Source organism: Chroicocephalus ridibundus, chromosome 21, assembly GCF_963924245.1.
Source record: "Chroicocephalus ridibundus chromosome 21, bChrRid1.1, whole genome shotgun sequence".
NCBI classification, from domain to species: domain Eukaryota; kingdom Metazoa; phylum Chordata; class Aves; order Charadriiformes; family Laridae; genus Chroicocephalus; species Chroicocephalus ridibundus.
The window spans coordinates 3,520,615-3,536,522 of NC_086304.1; the positions used below are offsets into that span (position 1 = coordinate 3,520,615).

The 15,908-nt window shown below is 41.6% G+C and overlaps 2 protein-coding genes across 2 annotated transcripts; one reads left to right on the plus strand and one right to left on the minus strand.

Moving 5' to 3' along the window:
• Window positions 1–5,229: 5,229 nt before the first annotated feature.
• LOC134525900 (beta-keratin-related protein-like) lies at window positions 5,230–5,586 on the plus strand. Its single transcript, XM_063357213.1, has one exon. It carries the CDS (start codon window positions 5,230–5,232, stop codon window positions 5,584–5,586), a length of 357 nt encoding a protein of 118 aa, XP_063213283.1.
• A 4,869-nt stretch (window positions 5,587–10,455) lies between these two features.
• LOC134525902 (scale keratin-like) lies at window positions 10,456–10,911 on the minus strand. Its single transcript, XM_063357215.1, has one exon. It carries the CDS (start codon window positions 10,906–10,908, stop codon window positions 10,513–10,515), a length of 396 nt encoding a protein of 131 aa, XP_063213285.1. The 5' UTR covers window positions 10,909–10,911; the 3' UTR covers window positions 10,456–10,512.
• Between the last annotated feature and the right edge of the window lie 4,997 nt (window positions 10,912–15,908).

The following is a 15,908-nucleotide window of genomic DNA, read 5'->3' on the forward strand; positions in this document are numbered from 1 at the left end:
AGCATGGCAGAAGATGTGGAGAGCAGGAGAAACAGTGTTGGATCTGACGGCAAGACCTAGATGTGCAATTGCGTTGAGGAGCTCTCCAAAGCCTTGGGCACCCATGATTGCCAACTAATCCATTGGGACCTATGCGTGCTGCTCAGCACCTATGGGAACCACTCTTCTGCTTGTCCTTCTTATGTTTTTTTTGATTGTGATGTTGTTGCTGTAACCTGCACTGGTTTCTCAAACTGTGTGTTTTCCATTCTGACAGTACAGGTGAGAAATTGGGTCGTTTTATGCTTTAGCCTCTCTGTGAACACATGTACTGGTTTTCTGGTTTTCATGTTCAACCTAGAAGATGTAACAAAATTTAAATCAGGGAAGTTGCTTTGCTCTCCTATGTGTTAAGCTTTTGTGCTCAACAAAGCCTTCCTGCATGTGCAGATCAGAACTTGGTTGGCAAAATTAGATTTGCCATAGGGAACAAAGACCATCTTGAGTGAACGAATGCTTCATTCACATTCATTCATCAACCCTGTTGACGAATTGCTTATAATCAGGTCTGAGAAACTGGAAACATTCCTTCAATTTTATTTTTTTTTTCTGTTATTATTGTAAATGCCATTTCTTGCTCCTAATAAAAATCATGCTGCTTCCTAATATTATCTTTTTGTTTTATTCCAACTTTTCTTCACACCTCTCTCCTTTACATCCCTTGATTAGTTGATGATAATAAATGCACCTAGGTGCACAGGGCCAGGATGTGTCCCGTGCAATGCGTAATTCCTCCTTCCTGGCAGCTAGAACCAGAGTCTGCATCTTAATGGCATTAACCATTGCCATCACAAAAATGCCTTTTCACTGGGAAGCATATGTGCCAAATAATATATCTGCAGAATGTTGCTATTAGGGTTAGAATATGCCAATATTTAGGACAGATATATTTTTATATTCAAATAAATCAGCCAAAACAGTCTACTGTTACATAGTCATATCATCAGAATGATATTTAAGAAAGACTTTTTAAAAAACAAAGCCTCCAAGAAAGGAACTGCTGCAAACTAGAGAAGCTCTCTGTTCCCAAGGAAGCTGGGGACAGTTTAGTTGTCTTATCAGAAAAAAACAAGCACCCCCCCAAAAAGGACACTTTCATCTTGGCAGCAATGCTATACTGGGAGATCCCAAATACGCATAATTCTTATCTGGAAATGGCACCACAATTTTCATACAAGTTGAGGCTATGCCGACACTTCAGCTCCGAGATGTGAATTCACCTTGTCAAGAGGTGTCTGAGATAACTGTGAGTTACTCAGCTTGAGTCACGCTTTCAGCTAAGCCACAAGAGCGCAGTGCTGAGTCTTGCGTGATCCCGATGAACATAGTTTACAGTCCCAGCAAAGTTTTGTGGCCATTCCAGCAACAGAGTTTAATGTATCAATATCAACAGCAGTCATGCTTTTTGGCCTGAAGTATAGTCATAGCAAAGCACAAATATTATTTTTTAAGAACTTAGAAATACTGCTCTTCAAATGGAAAGTGCTACTCAACCTCTCCTTGTTGGCAGTTACTCCTTTTTCATTGCGTTCTCCTTCTCTCATATGGCTCACCCACTCGAGTGCTGTTATTTGACTCCTCCTAGGGTGTAGTAGACATGCCAGTACAACCTGGGTGGGCTGTGTTACCAGACGAGACAAATTCCACCCACGCTGTATAAGATGCACTGTTGGATGGATGACTCCAAAGCCGTCCACCATGGGCTTGGGACAATTGCACAGAAATACTTGGGCATCCTGAGTCCTGAGTTTGGATTTCAATTACAAACTGAAATGAAGGATGTCCCTTTGCTCTTCTTGATTGTGGTGTTCACTCAAGCTAATCAGGAAGAGCTTTTAGTCACATTTGTAAAGAAATAATCCAAATTCAATTCATGGAAGTTTTTGTAGACACATTTGAATGTCTTTTTTTGATGGTGTTACAATAAAATTATATGCTTGGTATAGATAAAATATTTGATGCTATTTTAGTAAATGGGTTTGATGATTGTTCACATAGAATGGTTCCATATGTGCCACAGCAGTACTGTAATTCGTGATACAAGGAATATGTGCAAAGGTAGTCCATATGTCACACTAACTTTGCTTGTCATAGAGCCATTTGTCTCAGAATATCTTACTATGCCATATTTGCACTGGCAAAAATGACTGTGAACAGTTTAAGTTGGTAAAGCACATGAAACTCCCATTATATGGGAAAAAACATCCAGATGCCATTTTGTGAGTCTGTAAAATTACAAAAGCAAATCACGGGGCTGTAACCCTGAATATCATGAGTCAAAAAAAAAAAGGCAGCTTGGGGTGTCAGCAGTATGAGAGTAGCGTATTGCTCCCTTTGCCCTGTGAGGAGAGCAGGATGGTTAGCAGAGGGGTGCATCTCCAAGAATTGTGTGATTCATCTGTCATCACTGTCATCACCTGATTCCAGTTAAAGTGAAACCAGGTGTGGTTCGGGCAGGAGGAGCAGATCGGGTGGGTTGTTTCCCCGCAACATCTTATTCCCTTTGTTTCTATTCCTGTTTCTTGTTTATATGAATTGTCTACCATAAACTATCAGTAGCTTTACAGGGCGTCTCCACAGGCATTGCTAGGAAACACCATGAGGGAAATCCCAAGGCTTCCTCAACTTTCTTGCGTGGGTCACTCGTACAGCATTACACTGCAGTATTGGTAACAGTTACCAAATGCTGATGGACAAACTGGAATAAAATTAGCATTTTGGAATACAAGTCTCAAGATTACTCAAAACCAGGCATTGAACCTTAAATTTCCTAGAAGGGGATGGATTTTAGAGGGGAAGAACTCACCTTCTTGAGGTTAAAAAAGCATTCCTAAGTTATGTCAACTCAGGTACACAGAATGAATAGACTCTATTGAAAATAGTATTGTCAGTAAATAACTGAAGAACTGAAGACAAGGTACTGGATCTGAGGACAAAATCTGCTGAAGTAAGTGGCCAATTTTCTGCATCAGCTGAAACTGCACATTAAGATTCCAGCCCAAGGTTTCCCTAGGGTGATGCACGGCTTCATTTCCTGACCTGTTTCATCTCAGACCATGAATCGTTCATCACTCAGGAGCCCTGAGATCTTCAGCAATGATCCCATGGGGTCCCTGACAATGAAAGACGGATATGAATTTCTCATTGTCTGAGGCTCCTGCCCTCATGCCGGGGCTGGATAACAGCAGCTCCTTGCTTACAGGTTACTCCACCTGTACTTTTAAAGTTTAAAGTGGGCCATGTGCTTTGTGTTTGTTTCTTGGCCAGAAAGATGGGTACAAATGCTTCCCATTTCCAAACCTATAACTCAGTCAGAAGGTGTCTATGCAGTCGAATGTGCCTCATATCAGAGTCATAGGAATTAATGTGCGTGGGTATGATGGGATTAATTGCACAATGCCCCCTTACTGGAGCATGACTTGGAAAAGTGGGGTAGTATCTCAGGTACGTCAGCATATTCTGTTTATGGATAAACTTCTGAGCAATCTTTGCTCCATGAGGCAACCAGAGAAATAGGAAAAAGCAATAAAAGAAAAAAGTTACATTGCCAGAGTAATGAGAAGAACGCAATAGTAATCACCATGACTGAGCAAAATAATTACATTATCTGGGGCAGTTACAGGTGGAGTGAATTTTTGTTTGATAATGCATTAGGGCATCATACATGAAGAATGTTTCGTATCCTCCTGATTGCCTAAGGAAAGGTATAAAAGCGCTCCCAGTTGTGGGCTGCTCTAACCATTTCTCCTGACTCTTTGCTGTGAGGGGGTAAGTTGGAGACAGATGCTGTTGCTATTAATATATTGCTGTAACAATACAGGATTTTAACTGGAATGTATGAAAAGTTCGAAGCTTTCTTTCAGAAAGAGCTGTTTCCTACTTACTCAGTGGCAGGCTGTAAAAGGGCAGGAAAACAGTTTTCAGAGCAGCTGAAAGTTTGAGATTTGCAAACTTATTTATAGTGAAAGTTAGCAAATTCCTGTTTCCTCCTGCCTTTAGGAATCTGCCTTACTTTGCTTGTGTTGACTTGTAATGGTGAGTACCAAGAAAAGTTAACTCTGACTCTCAGACTGAACTAGGAAGCCACTGTTAGGAATAACATTTTGTCCTGTTCTTTGTGATTATTTCTGAATTAATTTGAATCCTGTCGTGCATTAAATCATGTACTTGTTATGGGTGGGACTTTATTCCTTTTCTTTATTCCCAGCCTTCCATTTTATGGGTTTTAGTAAGGCAGGACAGAGATCAAGAGGAGCTGTAAATTGATTTTATGAGTAATCAAGTGATCATATGATTAAAGAAAAGGACTCCACAAGATTATGCACAGTTCCTACTTCTGCCAGTCATTTGTCACCTTGGTCATCTTCAGCAAGTCATCTGGGACCACATTCCCAGGAGTCCCAGTTATACTGGAAACCTCACTGGCACTGCATTCCCACCCAAATGTGGGAGAATCTGCCAAGGAAACTCTCTTTACAAGCTCTTCAGGGATGTGGCTGCTGCTCATTTTATCTCTGTACAGAACATGCAGGGGAGCCCTGCTGCCAGCTGTAGCATCTGAAAGATTAGGGAATAACACTGCCATTAACAACCAGGCTTGCCTGAATTTTAGCTCCATCTCTCCTGTTGCCTCACCAAATAACTCTGGGCAATGCATTCACTTCTAACCCTCAGTTACCTCTTCCTTAAAGATGGAATAACAATGACTTGCCTCATACAGCTGTAATAATTACAGGTGGTGCAGAACCAGCACAGGATGTTACTGTATAGGTGCTAGCCAGTGTTTCTCTTCTTTTCTGCAGTTATTTATAAAAAAAAAAAATGGTCAAGTGTCACAGTAAGTCAGATTTAACAGGGAATGGTGGAAAGGCAAAATGGGATAGGAGGACAGTTTGAGTTCAAATACACATTTTCCTTGATTGTTAATGATATTTTCATATATCAAATTGGCTCCATAATTAGGAGCCAAAAGAAACAGAGGTTGTTCTGGGGGAGAGGAGGAGGCAGGAGAAGACAAGAAAAGGGATATTGCTGTTGAGATAAAACTGAAATCTTCAGCCTCTCTCTGGTCTTCTCGCTACCTTTCATTCTTTCTCTTCAAAGCACAATTTCCACTATATTTGTCCCTGAGCATTCAGCCTTGTGTTGCCTCGGTGTTATGTGTTTCAGATTTATCTGCATTCCCAGAAGATGTCTTCCTACAGACAGATGATCAGCTCCCGCTGCCTTGCGCCCTGCGAAGTCACCTGCCCACAACCAATTGCAAATGCCTGGAGTGAGCCCTGTGTTACATCCTGTGGTGATTCGAGAGCCGTGATCTACCCTCCACCTGTGGTCATGACATTCCCTGGCCCCATTCTCAGCTCCTGCCCTCAGGAGAGCATCGTGGGCAGCTCAGCACCATCCACCATTGGGAGCTTGGTTGGATCCATGAGCTCTCTGGGTCCCAGTGGCTCCTATGGCTCTAGGAGCTTGTACAATTATGGGAGGTCATATTCTTCCTATGGATCCAGTGCTTATGGTTTTGGGAGCTGCAGACCATGTTAAATACGCAGGAGCAATCACCCAACAGAGAGGAAGATGTTCCTCCTGTTACTGCCACTTTGTTCCTGGAGCATGAACTGTGCGTCTCTGAAAATCATACATGCAATCTCAAGCTAGCAGTTTAATTTAGTTTCCTGACTATTCTTTCCGGTAGCTCCTAATAATGATGGCCTCAGATTAGTTATATCCATGATCTTGGCTAGTTGAAAGTGGGATGAGATTGTATAAATCTTCCCATGCCATGAAAAAGAGTAACGTATGTGGAATATATAACCCTGGAGGAATTCTTGGCTTGCAGCCTCTAATGAGACCCTGGCAATATTTTCCCCATGTTTTTAATTCTCCAAAAGATCTTTTACATCTTACTTTCTCATTAAAATATTGTGCATCAGAATTCTGAACTTTCTTGTCTTTTTTTTTGTCCAATATTTTTTGTTTATATACCAGTCTTGGTGAGCATCAGTCCCTGTAGTGAAACACGACAGTGTTCGCTTTCTTTCAATGCCTAAAGTTGTAAGGTGACCAGGTCCTTTAAGCAGGAGCGAACATAATGACACAAAAGTAATTTCATGCTGGATAAACATGTTTTGTAACCCTTACAACTAAGTTTGAAATTTCCTCCAGGACAGGTGTGGTTACAGTGTGTATTTGGTACATGTTAGCAAAGAAGGTTAAACAGACAAGTAACTTTGAAGATCTTCTCTGTGTCTCACTACTTGCCCAAGGCTCCAATTTAATTATATCCCTATACATTGGTTTTGTGAAGTCTTTCATTGTTTAAAAATAGCATGTAGTGATCTGTGGGCAGGACTTTCCTTTGAATAGCCAACAGGAATTTTTAACTGAATAGCAAATCTTCGCTGAAATTCTGTGAGTTCTTTGAACTTTCCCATTAATACCTCTACATTTTTGGCAGCCCCAGTTAAGATAAATAAAAGAATAATTCTTAAGTCTTCCCTGAAGAACAAAACATATCATTCAGGCCAAATAATATTTTCCATCTCAGGAATTTTACACTTAAATTACGGTCTACTCACAGATGGCCGTGGATACTCGGCATATCCAGCACTTACAACAGCAACCTGGTTCCAGGGTGCTCAGTGTGTCCTGTGGAGCTGTTTTTCTAGTGATGCAATTTGCATAAAATTAGCACAGCTATTAAGAGTCATTCGCCCCATCCTCTGCTTGGAATGCCAATCAGGGTGGACCAGACATCAGACACTGCTCAGCACTTCTGCTCCTCTCTGTGTGAAGCCACTGTTCCTGGGAATGCCAGCAAAGCACTGACAAACTTCACTACACTTGAGCAGGCTCATTGCAGGCAAACCCCATCTCAGGCTGCAGAAATTTGTTTGGACAGGATCAAGTATGTGGTAATAACTTCAAAGGGTTTGGAGGTGTGACTTCACTTGTAAAACTAGGTGAAATGAGATGGGGCTACAAAGATGTAGCCAGCCAACACCTCTTTCTTGTTAGGATGTGTCTGAAGGCTTGGTCTTGTTTTCATGCTTCCTCTGTCTCCAATTTGCTGCATGATTATTCTTGGAGTCACTAAGACTAGGTATGAAGAGCACTAAAGCAACTAGATCAGATATTTTCAAGACGCATTGCTATGGTTTTGATCACTATAGAAGTCTTTTCAAGATTTTTGTTTTCATCCCACACAGAATGGTAGAATTACCCATCTTGCTCCACCTCTGCACTGGACTTGCAATAGCAGGCAGTTTGTCCTGCTGCAGTGAAAGGATGCAGTCAGTCATCCTTCATTGTGGATGTTGTCAGCAGACCTGGATGGAGCTGCTCTGCCTACCCACTTGTTATACTACAGAAAAGGCACACATGGGAGCTAGAAGTTAGAGTCTGGACTATTAATAGATCCCTGTAGTATGAATTAATTGATTGATGGACTCTATTGCCTTGGAATGGTGCTTGAAGACATAGCACTCCACAACACCGCTGCAGTGACTGTCCCTTGGAGAGCAGAAACTGCAAAATTCTCATTGCTGGTTCTCATCTGCCAGCCTGAATTTGAATGTTATGACCATAGACGAGAGCAAACACCAAAGGACAGTTCTTTAATTGCCTTCCATTGTTCTGTACTGCTCCTGACCATCAGCAATCTGCCACTTCCCAAATGCCCAGCAGGATTAATTTGCATTACACTTCCATGTAAGTGTAATCATGTAATCACAGATGAACAAAGTAGAAGAGAATTAAATTCCACTGGCAGACCCAATGCATCTCAGGTCACACCACATGAAGATACAAGATGGGAGGAACATCAGCTGCTGGTAATCATGACTACAGAATCACAGAATGGTTGGAGTTGGAAGGGACCTTTGGAGATCATCTAGTCCAACCCCCCTGCCAAAGCAGGTTCACCTAGAGTGGGTTGGACAGGATCACATCCAGGAGGGTTTTGAATATCTCCAGAGAAGGAAACTCCATGATAATCTGGAAACAGTACTGAGATTCTGATGGTTTGTTGGCCGCTGCAACACAGGGATCACATAGAATTGTACAATGGTTTGGGTAAGAAGGGAACCTTTAAAGGTCTTCTAATTCCCCCTGAAACGAGCAGGTATGTCTTCTAGATCAGGTGTAACTGTGAGGTCTTTTGCAGTTCTTGGTCAGCCACAGGACGTCCAGGCTGTTGACAGCACTGACAACTCAGACTCCTGTTCCTCCTGTCAGGGAAACAAGTAATTGTCAAGAACAAGGAAGAAACAATAAATGAAATCACACTGTCTCATGTTGAACTATAGAGGTCACTACACTCTCCTCTCTCTCTTCTAAATGTGCTCTGAGCATGTGTTTATATCCTAGTACAAGGTAAGACTATTGGTAAATGAGATGCAATCAGAAGTTGATTCATAAAGGTGTTGTGAACACAGCCTGAAGGGTATGTCCTCCCCACGCACTAAATTACAGTTCAAGACAGATATCTGTGGGAGTTAAGCCTTTCATGCTTGATTTAAATAGGTGGATTCACTAAATATTTAGTCACTACTAGAGCCTAATGGTTTTTCATGTGGTTCAGACTCACACCACCAGTAAATAGCCTGCAGGCACAATGGCTCAACATAACAGAACCAGAAATATGCTCTGCTGAATGCCAGCTTCTTTCCCGGGTTTGATTCTGGAGGAATTAGCAAAGTCACTACTTGCAGTCTACCTTTTATCAGTTTTGCAGTTGGAGGACCTGAACTTGAATGTTTCAGATATTTTAAATAAAATGCGCTATCAGATAAACCTCAAGAAAGGAATCTTTTTTTAGTTCATTCTCCCCTTTTACTTAGAAAACAAGTTATAATAAACCATGTCTTGAATACTGAGGTCACTGGTTTTTGGAAGTGCTCAAGGTCAGGTTGGATGGGGTTTTGAGCAACCTGTTCAGTGAAAGATGTCCCTGCCTGTGGCAGGGTGTTGGACTAGCTGATCTTTAAAAGTTCTTTCCAACCCAAACCATTCCATGATTCCATGATTCTATGATCTGTTAAATTTCCAGTATCCTGTATACTACCAGACCTGCCATGTACAGTCTTTCAGCTAAAATTATTTTCACTTATTTTCCTCTTTTTCTAAAGCAGATGAGAGTAACAGAGAAAAGCAAGCCTGATCTAACCAGTGGAATAGAAAAGTGGAAACAGACTGTATGTCAATTGTTAGATGCAGATATTGGAGAGAGGAATTCAGTTCTGGGCTTTGCCAAGCGATTCCTTTGTCACCTGGGGAAAATATTTACTAATGTTTTTATTGGTATGGAAAACATGGCCTTTAATCTCTGTATAAAAGATGCCTATCTGCAAAGAAGGGAAAAGAGCAATGATGCTCATGCTTTGCTTGTCTTGTTTATTCACTCTGAAAGCACTTGAGAGCAGGGATTGGCTTTATTCTTTGTGCAGCACTGAATGTGCCTCCTTTACAATTTGAGCTAGCTCTATTACCAGAAGCTTAGGACTGAGTCTCTGCTTCTCCTGAGACTGTACTACAGTTATTTCTTAGAGGAAATGGGTATTATTCCTCTTTTTAACTGGGGTGGAAAGGCTGATAACTGCATGCAGGAATAAGTATTAGTTGCATGGAGTGTTTGGGGATGAAGTACTGCTAAGCAAGGTCAATGCTGTAGGTTGAGCATTGTATCTGTGATTTTTATAGGTGCAAATTTACATTTGGAAAGTACTCTGCTGAGCAGCACCTTAATGGCATTTGTGGTCATGCTGAGCTCAACATGGAAACCCACAATTCCCTATTTGGATGCTCATGGAAAGGGCCCCGCTGAAATAATGTTTAAATAGCGGAGTTAAGACACTATGTTATTTTAAACTTTTCATATCTTCAAAGGGTGGAAAGCTGCTACTCGGGAGAATCATTATGGAAACATTTGTGACACTGTAAATTCAGTCTGTGCTAAAATGTTTTGCAGTACAGCTTAGTTAGCAACTTGGTCCTGCCCATGGGGAGATACCAGCCAGGGCAGGCTGTGGAGGAAGGGAGGAAGGGAAGCCATAAGGCTGCTGTGTGATGCAACAAAATTTTAATGAGCAAGAAATGCTTATATTTGCAAAGCGAGATATCACAGAATATGAAAAATCTGTTTCCAGACAATTTCAGAGAATGTTCAACAAATGTCCTGCTCAGAGGTATTGCTGTCCTCAGCTGGCTTTCTTCTGTCTGTTGTGCAGCTGCCGATGAAGATACTTGTCATTATAAGTCATGTCCATATGGAACAGGCTGCCCCATGATGGTTAAAAAAAATGGGAAAGCCAGAACAGGCAACAATAGAACCTGAAGAGTAAACAAAAGTAGAAGATCAGAAATGCTAAGTGGCAGTAGCTCCATTGCAGGGCTGCAGGAACGCTGAACACCCATCCTCATTGCTCTGCATTTGGGCCTTCACATGTGGCTCTTCTGAGACCTCTCTGGGTCCTAACAGGGTCCACAGCTGCTGCGGAGGAACCGGCTGGACTGGCGGGAGGAGTACGGGCTGCAGTACCCGCTGCCAAACGTGGAGAGGGCTGAACTCCCATTTCCATACTGGGCCCCATATCCTAGAGAGCCCCCATAACCGTAGAGGCTCCCAGCGCCACAGAGGCCCCCCAGTCCCAGGGAGCCCCCAAAGGCGGGTGCTCCGGAGGAGCCCACCACGGCTTGCTGGGGGAAGGAGCTGAGGATGGGGCCGGGGAAGGTGATGACAACCGGGGGTGGCTGGATGAGGGCCGTTGAGTCAGGGCACTGGCGGACACATGGCTCATTACAGCTGTTAGCGATGGGCTGGGGGCAGGCGATGCTGCTGGTGGTGGGGCACAGGTCGTAGCAAGACATTTCTTTGCAGGGATGAAGGCGATCCTGAAACACAGAGAACAGAGCTGTGTAAAAACAAAGCATGAGATGTACCAGAACAACATGACAAGGTTTGGTGCTGGTTTGTTGGGGAAGAGGCAAAATGATCACCAGCATAAGCAAAATTGATGATGCTGTTCACAAACTTTCCTGTCAATCAGCATTGCTCTCATCTTCCCCATGCAGTAATCCCTGCACTTGTCAAATCTGCCAAGCCGGTTGAAATAGCTACTTTTTTCTTTTAAAAAAATTTGTGTTCCCTTCCTGAGGAACAGAGTGTCAGCGACACATTTTTTTACTAAAACGCCAGCTCTCCTCCCTGGTGAATGCGTCTTGGAAGCCAGGAACAGCAGGAGCTACATTAGAGCCGATCTCCTTACATCAAATGGGACAAAAGCAGGTTCTGGCTTAGGAGAGATCGGATGGAGTCAAGAACCCAGCACTGCTTTGATGACACATTTCCTCCTCCTTTCCTGTCCCCTGTTTCTTTTCCATCTCTTCGAGGTAATATACTTTCAGTTGCTCCCTTTTAGTTCTGCGTTCTCTTAATCTCTGTAATCCCTCTGGTAAAATCCCCAAAACACTTGAGTCTGGGGATAGATTCATATATTTGATATAATAAGTACAGATACCCTATAATATCCTTCTATCCAAATATTTATTGGCATAGCAGTGTAATGTCATACAGAGTGCGGAGCAGGTTGGTAAAACATAAAGAGCTGATATCCCTCATCAGATAAAAATACAGTTTGCAAACTAACATTTCAGCTAAACATCTGGTCACAAAAGTTTGTGGCTTAGCACTTTTTCCAGTAAAAAAAGGGGAAAGATTATTTTGTTCATAAAGTAGCCCTGAAATGCAGAGAATCAAGTCACTAAGCCTAGCGTATCTGAACAACTAATCACGATCTGGATTTACAAAGGGACACATGACAAACACACTGCCTCAGACCACTGGTCTCTGGTGAAAATAACTAGGGTTTAAATCATACAGCATTTAGTTTTTACCTATCCATAAAAACTAAATACAAGCTAGGATTATTCTGCAATAGATTTTCCATGTAGATAATGCTCTTTCTTCAGCTGGGTGGTTAAACAGGTCAGAATATGGCCATGTCTCTCTGATTCAGTCATTAACTGAAATGGTACAGGAGAATTCTGCATTTTAAAACTGATGTGATCCTACGTTTTCAATCTGCTAACAGTATAAGAATGCCCAAATATGAATTACAGTGAAATAAATGCCTCAAAACCTGGCCTTGACTCTAAAATCCTACCAGTAATACAACTTGCTAACATGCTAAGAAAAAAAAAAAAGAGAGAGAAAGAGAATTAAAAAATAGTCCTAAAAACTCTAATGTAATAGCAGTGAACAGTATTCTAAGCTGCAGTGCAAAGGCATTCTGCCATCTAGAATGAAATAAAATGAAATGAAATGTCATCAGACTTACCTGATGCAGAGGAGAGTATGAGGAGAGGGAGACGGAATGACTCTGCCTACCTGCTCCTTTTATACAGTACTTCGGATCGCCTGGGGGGGCTGAGGCACACCGTGCACATGAAGTCATAATCATCGACCAGCCCCAATTTGAAGCACATAGAACTTCCCAAAGTGATGAAACTCTTTTCGCTTGCTGTTTGCAAAATCACCCTAAATCTCTGAAGAGCATGATATGCACATTCCAGCTCCCAGTTCTCTTTCATCTTGAAGCCTAATTGACCAGCTTCGTTGCTGGTATCATTCCACCCTGCTCACTGGCATTGAGGGAGGAATTAAACTGGTTCTATTTATTTAACACTTCCTTCATTAACTTCCCGTAATGATTTTAATCAGAGCTATAACCTGCTGTCATATACATGTTTGTATTTAAGTGCTTTAGATCTAGGCTGTCATCTAATCTACTCACACATTTTGCAATGAAATATTCTGTGAGGTGGAAGACACCTTCTGATCCTTTTCCCACCCACAGCCACAAAACATGAGAGAGGTCCTGCATGCATGGCAATCACGGACATCATCTAATGGTCTTTGATTTAGAAATTCTCAATTTTCCTTGCTGCTTGGCAAGACCAGCAGAAAACATAGTATTTTAGTACCTGAAACAGTGTTTAAACCAAAGGCTAAAGTTTTCCCTTCAGGGATATCAGTATTTTTTCCTTATTTTTCCTTACATTTCACTTGGAATCTGCAAAGGCACACAGAGGTTATCTGGCAGGGTCAGCAATGTGGAATGGCTGCTAATGCAAACAGATTAATAGTTTCTAGCTAAGCTGTACTGACAAGGCAGAGCTCTGAAGGAGGATATAACACAAGACAGTGGTGAAGCAGGTGCAGATTTCTCGGTTTCTATGTGAAATTATACGTTTCCGTCCACCACTGCATTCATTCAGTCTATATCTTCTCTTTCTTTTTGCTCCTATGATGGAGTGCAGTTTGCCTTTAGATCTACCCCTTCAGCTTACAAAGTGATTGAACCAAAGTTTTGATAGAGGATATCACAGAAACCATTTTTGAGTGCTTCTTCCCTGACTACTGAGTAAGTGGTAGGAAAGGGATGGAATTACCCAAGGAATAGTTATTGCAACAATGGATATATTTTTTTTTCTTCTTAATTTGCTGACTAGCAGGACATCACCTGCAGAGCACATATTGCTGCAGAGCCCAATTTTCACTGCCAAGATTTCAAGTACTTTGTCATTTGAAATTACTCAGCCTTCCCCAATACTTAGTGGGGAGGGACAAGAATTTCTGCGAGACAATTCACCCTGTCTTAGATGCTTACCTTCCCAGAATTGATATCACCCTCAAAACATAACAATTTCGCCTTCATCGACTATGGAGGCAGCTGAAACACCCAGCTTTTAAACAGGGAAGGTTTGATGAAGTATGTCCCACCCATCTTCCCATATTCTGAAATTCTGTGTAATAAGCAGTGCCTGGTCCAGCCTCAGAAATCATCGTTTGCTGATGAATTGGTTTGTTATTTAACAAACACAGCAACATTTCTACCAGAAGTTATATGTAAATGATGAGGTTGTTTTTTCCCCCGACTTTGTGATGGCCCTAGGGGATCACAAGAGCAGCAATACTCACAAATGGTGTTCAAATATCTTTTGTCTGTGTTTTTAAGCACTTCCCAAACCCTCCTTAGTAGTTTACACATGAAGTGGTGTGTCATTATTGTAATATAAGTATGTGGTTAGATTCAAGCAGCTCAGCATTTTGAAACATATTTATTAAATTGTACTGCTCAAGTGCACTTTTCCTGTTCCCTTTACCAGCTCATGATTTCTAACCTTAAGATTTCACTTGATTTTCTTTTATAATTTAGGTTTTCATTTATTTGTTTAAGTTTGTGTATAAGCTCCTTCAGTGCCAATGTTGTATTAATTCCCATTCCCTTCAGTGTTTGTAGCACAAAAATCTGCAACCTCTGCCTCTGTTCTCACATTTCGAAAGATTTTCCTAGGACTTTCCTAGCCTATCAGTGAGTGTTCTGCCTTTCTTCTTGGTTTTAAACACATGTTCAGCTTCCTTAAAAAATATATTTAACAAGTTGTCTGTATTCAGGCTAAGAAACTGTTTACCTTTGTTGTGACTAATGAATTCACCTCTAAAACATGAAGAAATGGAAGAACTGGGTAGTCCGGGAGACAAGGCACGGGTCCAGATGATTTTAAAAAGTACTTTGCAATGTATCTTTTGATTTTTCCCCTTGAAAAGTACAGGATAGTCCTGTCCAAATCTTAATTCCAACTTCACACAAGGGTTGCTGATTTCACAAGAAAGACACAATGTTTTCTAACAATTATACTTTATCTAACATGGGTAAGGAAGGATGGAAAGAGAACCTGCGTATGAAAGCAGATGGTAATTATGATTAACATTTGAGCCACCAGCACTATGTCAACCAATAAAAGAGGTAAATAAATGAAGCCAGCATAATTCCTCCTGTCATTCTAATGTATTTAATGGAATGTTACCAGGAATGAGTCTTGCCAATTAAGTGCTAAGATGAAAGAAATATTTGTTTTGTAATTTGCATTTCATGCAGTGTGAGAATTTGAATCAACTAATAAACATAAATATTGAGCAAAACTGTTTCATCATTTTGAGGTGAACCGTGTGTGATAACTATGGGCTGGTGTTAATGGGACACTCAGGTTCTTCAGGCAGTTTGAGGAAATGTATAAAAAGTCCCTCCTGAAAACCACCTTGTATTTACTTCTCTTGCTTTCTTCTTCCTAGAGCCAGCTGTTTTCTAGATATCAAACTGTTCTTTTTCTGTAAATTTAAGTTAGTCCTCTTTTGTCATTTATGAGGAGGCAAAGCTATATGCGGATTTTAAGGGCTAAACTGGTGTTTTCCACAATGGATTGTATAGGAGGTGTCTGCTCCTATATGGACATTAGATTAGATCTACTTCTAATCTCAAAGTTATAATCTGCTAAACAGATACCAAAACCCGAGGCTGTAGCCCTACAAACGGCTCTGTGCTCTTGCTCCTCAACAGCCTCAGTCGCAGCCATGGTTAACAGAGGATACGTCCTCTTCACAGTTAATTACTTGGTCTTCCAATTGCCTGAGGAAGCGTGTTCTCTATTCCCGTTTCCGCTCAGCAATGATTAACCATCACTTAGAAATCATTTTTCTTACAGACCTTATATAAAGTTGAGGAATTACATCCACAGTAGCAAGTAGATCTCGGTGAGGTGGCCACAATCAGGTGGGATGGATCTGGAACTAAATGAGTGTTGCAGAGGATCCAGACTGCTGTGCCTTTCCCATTTCCATGAGATCTCAGCTTTTCTTCCTGTTCCAGGGGACTTCGTGCTGTGTTACACTTACACTTAGTCCTGTCTCCAGTTGGCCAATTCATGTCCAGCGCCAGCGCCAATAGCTGTAAGGAGCAGACTGCCCTGGCTCGAGGGCAGCAGCTCAGCCACTATCCATTGTCACCACCTTACAGCCCAGATGTTCC